The sequence below is a fragment of the Pseudorca crassidens genome, chromosome 3 (genome assembly GCF_039906515.1).
Source record: "Pseudorca crassidens isolate mPseCra1 chromosome 3, mPseCra1.hap1, whole genome shotgun sequence".
NCBI classification, from domain to species: Eukaryota; Metazoa; Chordata; class Mammalia; order Artiodactyla; family Delphinidae; genus Pseudorca; species Pseudorca crassidens.
In genome coordinates, this window is record NC_090298.1 from 160095417 (window position 1) to 160105267 (window position 9851).

The following is a 9851-nucleotide window of genomic DNA, read 5'->3' on the forward strand; positions in this document are numbered from 1 at the left end:
CTTCACTTAGTATGATAATCTCTAGGTCCATCTATGTTGCTGCAAATGGCATTATTTCATTCTTTTTTATGGCTCAGTAATATTACATATTGTGTGTGTGTGTGTGTGTGTGTACATATATTCCAGTGTTATAGAAATTTTAACAAGCTATTTGCACATGGCCAGGCACCATCGGGAACTGAATCATAAGGCACCCTCCTTGTTCCCTACTACCTCTGACCATCCCATCTCTGCTTCCTCTGCCAGCTACTGTTTCTTCTCCATAAATGCTGGATTCCTCAGAGCCCAGATGGTCCCTACATCCTGCTCATTTTTCCTGCATCCACCTCTAAAGGGCCTCCTCCTCATCTCCATCCACAGTCACAGCCCAAGCCTCTCCTCCCCAACCTGGATACCAGCCCAGCTCCCTCCCTGGGCTCCCCAGCCATCCCTCCACTCCCTTCCCCACCAAGGCCGCAGAGATCTCACTGTTCACCTACCTGGCTCATACACCCTCCATAGCTCCCCATTGCCCTTGGGAAACATTTCAAGCTCTTCAGCCTGGCATTCAAGGTCTTTAAAAAAATTATGCCTGAGGCTGGCACCAATGTGTACTCCACACTCTAGCCGCTATAACCTCCTCTGTGAACAGCTGAAGTTTCTCAGTTCTCTCACACCCTGGTGCCTTTGGCCATGCCTTAACCTCTGCCTGAAACACACCTTCCTTGCTTCTGCACTTCTGTGTAAACTGTGCAGAGCCTGGGATAGCCTGAATCTTCCTGCTCCCACTGACAGAAGCTATGAGGCTGAATCTTCCTGTTTCTGTGTCCCCAAAGGTAGTAGCGAGAGAAGTTGCAATTCTCTGACTTGGGGGTACCCGCGGCATTGAAATTCTCACTCTTAGCTTCTGCTCTGGCCATATTAACCTGTGAAAGGTTCCACCACTCCAAGGCTCTTCAAAGCCTCCAGACTTTTGCCCAGGTGGTTTCTTCTGCGTGGAATGACCTTCCTTCTCTTGTTTTTCTAGCAAATTCTCCATCCTTCAAGGCTCATTTTCCACAGCCCCTCTGGGTTGTCACTGAACCAGAGCCTGGCTGATGTGGACAGGCTTAGCAGACTTTAACAAATAAAGAAACTGAGGCTCAGTTTTTAAATGGTTATGGAGCTGAAGGGAGAACTGTGCATGAAGAAGGAAGGGTGGTTTGAAATAGTTCTGGCTTGGCATTTTTTATTTTTTGCAAATATCTGTGAAATAAGGAGCAGAATTAAATAATTGGGAGGGCCCTTGGGCTCTGGACCTCGCCCACCTCTGCCGCAAAAACCCCTCACTGAGGTTCAGTCAACTCTATTAATCACCAATCAGCCCCACCTCTTCTAAATCCCACCCAACTCAGTCCCGCTACATTTAATCACACTGCAAACTAGGACTTCTGCATCTTTCTGAGACTATCCCATTGAAAGCCCAACTCCACTCTGCCTTGTTATGGTAGAAACGCTGACCCGCACAGTCCGAATATGCCAGAAACATAAAAGCTCCGCCTTATCTGACTTTAGCCAATCACATTCCAGATCCCGCCCCCCTCAGCTCCTCTCCAGTCTATCACAATCCAAACCCCACCTCCTAGAACAGTATCAGCCTATCAGCTTCCAAGGCTCTCCAGCCTCGTCCCATACATCTCTCCTCTAGGCCTGCTGCCTGCTGAACTACATTTCCCAGGAGGCGGCCGCGCCGTACCATTTCCGGCTGGTAAAGATGGCGGTTTCCTAGCGAGTTGCTGCTGAGTCGGAGGCAGGCTCACGCTACGGTGAGCAGGAGTTGGGTGGTGAAAGCGTGCGGGATCCGTCCCTAGAGGCCCCACTTCCCTAGCCCCACAAATTCAGCCCCTCACTTGCCCTGAGGTTTCCGCCTTCAGCTCTGGTTTCTCCTGTAGTCTAGCCTCCATCCCTCTTGCTGCAGCTAAGCTGTGTTTTCCTTAGAGGTTGTGGGGACTGCAAGGCTCAGAGACCATCCCCGGCAGCCCGCACCCATTGCCCAGATGGGCAAACTGTTCCACTAGCGTCCTGTTTTTCCTCAGAGGAATTGTAATACCAGATCTGCTCCCCTTCCGTGTGCAGACACCCCCTAGGCAGCCAGCGCTCCGCTGCGGAGGAGGGAACCCTAGAAGTTATTATTCTTTTATTCACCAAGACCTCTTCAGTTTCAGGTAACAAAAAACCCAACTCAATCTGGTTTAAGCAAGAAAGGGAATTTAGGCATAGCTGGATTCAGGTGCTCAGAAGTGTATCTGTCGTTTTTTGGGTGAGCATCATTACAGGCAAGCTCTGTTTTCCTTCTTGGAGGCAAAAGAGGCTCCTAGCAGCTCTCGACTTGTAACTTCCCAGCTTTGCAACTCTGACGAGTTCCTTTTCTCTAACAGCACTATTGGAAGCCTCAGAGCTGCCCCTCACTGGCGTGTGTTGGGTTCTGTCCCTACCTCTGAGCCGTTCCCAGTGGCTCACTAGCCAAAAGGGGGAGGGAAGGGGTTAGCCCTACAGAAAAAAAATGGGAGACTGTTATCTCGAGTCAGCGTGGATGCTGGGCTGATAAGTGTTAAAGGCACCCATCCTACAGATGAGGAAACTGAGGCCCTGAGAGGAGTTACTTTTAGTAAGCGACTCATGCCCTGTTCTCCTGCCCAATAACCAAATGCTTTTAAAAACCCTAAGGGAAGGATCCTGGCTTCCCCCATACCTGCTCCATCCAGCCACTCAGGAGCCATGGAGGTGGCAGAGCCCAGTAGTCCCGCTGAAGAGGAGGAGGAGGAGGAAGAGGAGCAGTCAGCTGAGCCCAGACCCCGCACTCGCTCCAACCCTGAGGGGGCGGAGGACCGGGCACTGGGGGCCCAGGCCAGTGTGGGCAGCCGCAGCGAGGGCGAGGGTGAGGCGGCCAGTGCTGACGACGGGACCGCCAACCCTCCCGGAGCCGGTCCCAAGCCGTGGCAGGTGCCTCCACCAGCCCCAGAGGTCCAGGTGCGGACGCCAAGGGTCAACTGTCCAGAGAAAGTGGTAAGTGGGGGGCTTGACCAGTGGCTTCGAGGTGTTAGGGAACCTTGGGTTACACATCATCTTTTAGGATCCACTCTGGAAAACAATCCCTTTGTTCTAGTCTCCTAGGGCTGCCACAACAGGTTACCACAAACTCGGTGGCTTAAAACAACAGAAATTCATTTTCTCACAGTTCCAGATGCCAGAAGTCTGAAATGAACATGTCACGTTCCCTCTGCAGGCTCTAGGGGAGGAGGCTTCCTTGACTCTTCCAGCCTCTGGTGGCTCCAGTCGTTCCTTGGCTTGTGGCTGCATCACTGCAATCTCTGTCTCCGTCTTCACATAGCCTTCCCCTTTGTGTCTCCTAGTCTTCTCTTTTCTTTTTTTTCTTTCTTTTTTTTGTTTGTTTTTTTTTTGGCCGAGCGGCATGCGGGATCTTAGTTCCCTGACCAGGGATCAAACCCGTGCCCCCTGCAGTGGAAGCGCAGAGTCTTAACCACTGGACTGCCAGGGAAGTCCCCAGTCTTTTCTTTTATAAGGACACTTGTTCTTAGATCAGAATGATCTTATCTCAAGATCTTTACCTTAATTGCATCAGCAAAGACCCTAATTCCAAATAATTTCACTTTCTGAGGTTCCAGGTGGATATATCTTTTAAATCTATTTATTTATCTTTGGCTGCATTGGGTCTGTTGCTGCGTGCGAACTTTCTCTAGTTGCGGCGAGCGGGGGCTTCTCTTCGTCGCGGCGCGCAGACTCCTCATTGCGGAGGCTTCTCTTGTTCTGGAGCACAGGCTCTAGGCGTGCGGGCTTCAGTAGTTGTGGCATGCAGGCTCAGTAGTTGTGGCGCACGGGCTTAGTTGCTCCACGGCATGTGGGATCCTCCCGGACCAGGGCTCGAACCCGTGTCCCCTGCATTAGCAGGTGGATTCCTAAACCACCGCGCCACCAGGGAAGTCCCAGGTGGATCTATCTTTTAGAGAGCCACAATTCATCCCACTATTCCCTTGTTTTCTTGTTTCTGTGTTGAATGTTCTCTGGTTTGTTTATTCACTCATCAACCTGGACTCCTAGTCCAGTGCTCTTTTCCCTCAGCTGCCTCCTTCTAAAGTGGATGGCTTAGCTGGGAATTGGGAGTCATCATATGGCCTTTTCCAATGGGGCTGCTTGAAGAGGGCCAGCAGAGTGGCGTGGGGGCCTGCATTAATGTTCAGTCGCCCGGTGCTGCTAGTCACAGCTCTCACCACCCTTCAACTTCATTGCAGATCATCTGCCTGGACCTGTCAGAGGAAATGTCGCTGCCAAAGCTAGAGTCATTAAATAGGTGAGAGGAATATTCGGGGGCTTGAGCTTGCAGCTATGGCTAGGAAGGGCCCAGCCCAAAAAACGCAGGGCTGTCTCTCTCAGACTCACCCCCCGGGCCTGGCGGTATTGGAGAGTAGCAGTGATAACTGGTAATGATACAGCTGCGGCCCACCGGGGCTGTGTTCTAAGCACTTGAGAGTGATCGCACGCCACCCAGGTCACAGCCATGACTCGGAAACTCCAAGAAGCAAAATGACTTGCCCGAGGCCTCCCAGCAAATGGGCAGAGCCAGATTCAGACCAAGGCCTGGCGGACTCCAAAACCCTTGCCCCTGAGCAGCTAAGTCTCATTGGGGTCAGGCAGCAGGGCCTGGATGGGGCCTGAGGACGAGCCCGCCTTGCCCTCCCTGGCACTCGTGATGACCCGCGGCTGAGCAGAGGTGGGGTGCCTCCCACAGATCAGATGTGAGACCCAGGCTGGCCAGAGGGACCCATCGGAGAGGGCAAGAGTTGGAGGGGGGGTCAGCTAGGCTGGGTTCGCGGCTGGGCTCTGCTGCCCCCACTGCCGCATGACCTGGGCCTTGACTACCCGGTCACCCTCTGGCCCTCCCCAGCTCCAAAACCAATGCCCTCAACGTCTCCCAGAAAATGATCGAGATGTTCGTGCGGACAAAACACAAGATTGACAAGAGCCACGAGTTCGCGCTGGTGGTGGTGAACGATGACACTGCCTGGGTGAGGCTGGGGCAGGGCTGGGTGCCCTGGGGTCCCCTGGGGCTGAGGGAGCACCTCGCTGAGTCCCATGCTTCCCTGCAGCTGTCCGGCCTGACCTCTGATCCCCGAGAACTCTGCAGCTGCCTCTACGACCTGGAGACGGCCTCCTGCTCCACCTTCAGTATCCTTTCCACACAGGGAGCCCCGGGGAGCGGCCTGGCTCGGCCTGGCTCGGCCTGGCTCAGGTCTAGATCCCAGCTCTGCCACATCAGGCTTGGGCCAGCCACATCTCTGAGCCTCAGTTTCTTCATCTGTAAAATGAGAGCCACAAAACCTCCTGCCCCACAGGGTCGCTGTGAAGATAAAGTCAGAATACAGAAGCAAAAACAGCTGATTTGGACTCTGGATGTCAAAAATGCATCCACCTGGGGAACACTTCATGAAGGGCTAAGTACACAGTCGGTGCTCAGCAAGTGTCCGTATGTGACTGAAAAGTCACAATCATTGCTACAGCCCCTCCAACCTGGGCATAGCACATTTTATATTAACTTGAACATTAAAGGCTCACTGCAGCCCAGAACTTAAATATGATATGATCCCTGTGAGTTACAAAGAAAACAGTAATGAGGGGAGGGGGACAGGGACACCCATGGCTCTCTCCATGAGGAGAATGGCCCTAGCCCTGAGGGAAAGGGGGCTTTGAATCACTAAGGGCCTTCAGGGCATCTGATGCCAGCCCCCTAGTTTATGATCTGTGCTGAGGGAAAGCAGGCTCAGAGAGGGCAAGCGACTGGGACAGGGTCACACAGCGTGTGTCCTGGCAACCGGCTTAGAGGCACCTGCGCTCTCCCGGCATCAGGAGGGAAGCCACCCACCCCTGCCCACCCATGCGCTGCTCTGCTCTCCTTAGCATTCCCACCAGATTTGGAAGGTCTCTTCAGCCTCATGTAAGTCCCCCATGGGGAAATTATTGTTCACCTTTGAAGAGAAGAACCCCTTCTGGGTAAAAGCTCCAGACAGCCCAGAAATAGTCCTTTAGGGAGGCCTAAAGCCTTCCGTTCTCACCCTTTCTCACTGGAACAATTGCTCACTTACCTGTCCGGAAGCATTTTTGCAAAAGAGGTTCCTTCTCAAATCTCGCCCTCTGTGTTATTCTCTGACAGCCCAGTGGTTCTCCACTACTTTCTTATTGATTGATTGATTGATTGACTGCTGCGCTGGGTCTTTGTAGCTGCGCGCAGGCTTTCTCTAGTTGCGGCGAGCGGGGGCTACTCTTTGTTGCAGTGCACAGGCTTCTCATTGCGGTGGCCTCTCTTGCTGCGGAGCATGAGCTGTAGGTGCATGGGCTTCAGTAGTTGCAGCATGCGGGCCCTAGAGCACATGGGCTTCAGTAGTTGCAATGCATGGGCTCAGTAGTTGTAGTGCGCAGGCTCAGTAGTTGTGGTGCACGGGCTTAGTTGCTCCGCGGCATGTGGGATCTTCCCAGACCAGGGATCAAACCTGTGTCCCCTGCATTGGTAGGCGGATTCTTAACCACGGGACCACCAGGGAAGTCCCTCCACTACTTTTTTTTTTTTTTTTTGCGGTACGCGGGCCTCTCACCCCCATGGCCTCTCACGCTGTGGAGCACAGGCTCCAGACGCGCAAGCTCAGCGGCCATGGCTCATGGGCGCAGCCGCTCCGTGGCACGTGGGATCCTCCCGGACCGGGGCACGAACCCGCGTCCCCCGCATCAGCAGGCGGACTCCCAACCACCGCGCGACCAGGGAAGACCCACTACTTTCTTTTAACCTGGAGGCAGCCAACTTTTTCTTTAAAGGACCAGATAGTAAATATTTTTGACTTTGTTGGCCACATCGTTTCTGTCTTGGCGACCAGACTCTGCCCATTTTAATTAGAAAGCAGCCACAGACCATAGGTACGCAAGTGGGCGTGGCCGTGTGCCAATAAAACTTTATTTGCAGGCACAGATTTGAATTTCACATTTCTGATTGTCACAAAATATTCTCCTTTTGGTTTTCTTTCTTCCCAACGGTTTAAAAATGAAAAAGGTTCTTAGCTTGTGGGCCCAAGTATTCTAAGCCCTGTTTTTGCCAGCCCCTTGATGGTAGCCAAGGAGGTTGTTTTGCCCATCTCAGCAGATTTTGGAAGTGAATCTATGGGGTAAATTCCTAATGGAGAACAGGCTGGAACAAGGTGGTGTGTGTTTTTAATTTTGCTAGACTTTGCCAAAGCACTTTCCCAGGAAATTAACCCTGTTTACCTCCCCCAGCACCGGGGTTGCTCACACGCCTGAAAGTCCTGCCCATCTGATAGGTGGGAAGAGGCCACATCTTATTTTGCTGTGCTTTTCTTTTCATTCATTTTTAAGCCATTCAGTATTCTTTCAGTGAATTTGTCTATTGGTTCCCTTTACCTGTTTTTCTAGGGGGATGTCGGCTTTTTTCTTGTTGGTGATCAGATTTGTTTTTTACATATTAAGGACATTAGCCCTCTACCTGCCTAGTGCCCTGTACTCAGTGTGAGAACCATCTGTGGCTGAGTGGGGAACTGGGCAGTGACTTTGCGTATAAGATCTGGTCCCTGCTTCAGAGTCTCCTGGCCTGGTAGGGCAGGTCCAGCTCAACACAGTGATGGGGGACGCTCAGGATGCTGAGGGTGGCCTGAGCAGGCCCTAGCTTTGGGGTCAGCAAAACCTCTGATGGAGCAGGAGAGGTCAGGCAGAAAGGCGAAGCTGGGGAGGTGCTGGGGCAGAGGGAACAGCATGTGGGAAGGCTCAGAGGCAACAGTGAACTTGGGAGGGGTCAGGTGGGGCCTCACATACACGGTGAGGAGCTGGGCTCTCTGAGGGTGACAATAGGGGTGTGCTACCAGGGTGTGCTCTGACCTGTCCCCCATCCCTGCGGCGCAGCCAACAGAAGACCGAGCTGCCAGTCACAGAGAATGTGCAGACGATTCCACCGCCGTACGTCGTCCGAACCATCCTGGTCTATAGTCGTCCACCCTGCCAGCCCCAGTTCTCCCTGACGGAGCCCATGAAGGTGAGGGAGGCCTGGGAGAGGGAGGGATGCCTACAGCCAGCAGGATGGTGGTTAGACACTAGGAGGGACTTCCTGACCACAGGAGCTGGGGTGCGTAGAGTCAGGTTCCCAGAGTCTTGGGCAGTAGCTGGGAAATTGTGATCATGGGGGCATGGGGTGACCGAAGTCCCAAAGGCTGGCTTTCTTCCCCTGCAGAAAATGTTCCAGTGCCCGTATTTCTTCTTTGATGTTGTTTACATCCACAACGGCGCCGACGAGAAGGAGGAGGAGATGAGTTGGAAGGTGAGAGGCTGCTGTGGGTGTGGGTGGCAGGCGGATGTAGGTGCAGATGGGATGGCTCCGAACCCACCTGCCCCGGCCTTGAGGGAAAGGGGGGCTTTGAATCACTAAGGGACTTCAGGGCATCTAATGCCAGCCCCCTAGTTCATGAGCTGTGCTGAGGGAAAACAGGCTCAGAGAGGGCCAGCAACTAGGCCAGGGTCACACAGTGTGTCTCTGACAGAGTGGCACCTGGCAACAGGATCAGAGGCACCTGTGCTCTCCTGGCATCAGCAGGAGGGAAGTCACCCATCCTTGCCCACCCACGCACGGCTCTGCCATTAGTCTTCTCTTTAGCGTTCCTGGTCCTGCTGGATCATGGTCATTCAACTTCCATTTCCCACATGTCTTCAGTGAACTAATGGGGCTGTTGGGACAGTGGCCCATGAGTATGTAGGGTCCTGTCCACTTCATCCCCAGCATTCCCTGCTTCTCTCTCTTCCTGCCTTCGCTTTCTCTGTGTCCTCTGCCTGGAGCACGCTTCCCTCCCTGCCTTGCCAGGCTCTGCTGGTCCTTTACATCCCAGCCCTGAACTAGTTGTGGCATCTCGAGTCGGCCACTTATCTCTCTGAGCCTCACTTTACCCAACTGTGAGCAGAGGGGGTTGAGCCCAGCTTCTACTTATACTTCAGTACCCAAATGGGAAGTCCCTACTTGGAGAAAACTTCCCTGCTCCTCAAGGTAGATCAGCATGGGGGCTGAGGTCATTGTATCCGACTGTGCCTCTCCAGACTAGGGGCTCCAGCACTGAGACCTCTTGGGGTCCCTAGCACTGAGTGGGTGGCAGGAAATGTTTGCTGAATGTGGGAATGTTTTCTCGAAAACTCCTCTTTACCCTTCGGAACCCATTCCTGAGGCCCCCTCCTGGGAGGCCCTCCAGGACAGGGAGGGCCTGTCAGGGGAACCTCTGCCTGAAGAGCCCTTCCTTGGCCCCATAGGACATGTTTGCCTTCATGGGAAGCCTGGATACCAAGGGTACCAGCTATAAGTACGAGGTGGCGCTGGCTGGGCCAGCCCTTGAGCTGCACAACTGTATGGCCAAGCTTCTGGCTCACCCACTGCAGCGGCCCTGCCAAAGCCATGCCTCCTACAGCCTGCTGGAGGAGGACGATGAAGCCGCCGAGGTTGAGGCCACTGTCTGAACCATCCCCGTACATCCAACCTTCTAATACGAGGAAACATTTGGCCGAGAATGCTGGTTCTCACACTGGGCTCTGTGGGACCCCCAGAGGGAGGTCTAGGAGGTATCCAAGGCACGTGGGGAGCCCTGAAGGAAACCTAGGATTCCAGGAAGCATCCCAGGGACTCTGGACACCCATTCCCTATGTTTCCCAGCCCATATCCCACTCCCAGTTTTTCAGTTGTGATTCTTGTTGTGCCCTGTGTGATTTTTGTCATCAAAATAAAAATCTGAGAATCCCTAACCCAGGTCCACAACGATCAACTTGTGTTAATTGGAATCTTTTTCGTT

At 53.3% G+C, this 9851-nt stretch overlaps 1 protein-coding gene across 3 annotated transcripts; it reads left to right on the plus strand.

Annotated features, from left to right (window-relative positions):
* Positions 1 to 1654: 1654 nt before the first annotated feature.
* Positions 1655 to 9804, plus strand: BABAM1 (BRISC and BRCA1 A complex member 1). Of its 3 annotated transcripts, none has more exons than XM_067733152.1 (10): positions 1687 to 1784; positions 2095 to 2183; positions 2686 to 3024; positions 4269 to 4327; positions 4922 to 5042; positions 5124 to 5202; positions 5944 to 5968; positions 7933 to 8062; positions 8258 to 8344; positions 9319 to 9804. In XM_067733152.1, exons 3-10 carry the CDS (start codon positions 2737 to 2739, stop codon positions 9520 to 9522), a joined length of 993 nt encoding a protein of 330 aa, XP_067589253.1. In that variant the 5' UTR covers positions 1687 to 1784; positions 2095 to 2183; positions 2686 to 2736; the 3' UTR covers positions 9523 to 9804. The 3 variants fall into 3 exon arrangements, with proteins under 3 accessions (XP_067589252.1, XP_067589253.1, XP_067589254.1); XM_067733153.1 differs by having other exon boundaries at positions 1703 to 1784; positions 2055 to 2183; XM_067733151.1 differs by lacking the exon at positions 2095 to 2183 and having other exon boundaries at positions 1655 to 1784.
* The last annotated feature ends 47 nt before the right edge of the window (positions 9805 to 9851 follow it).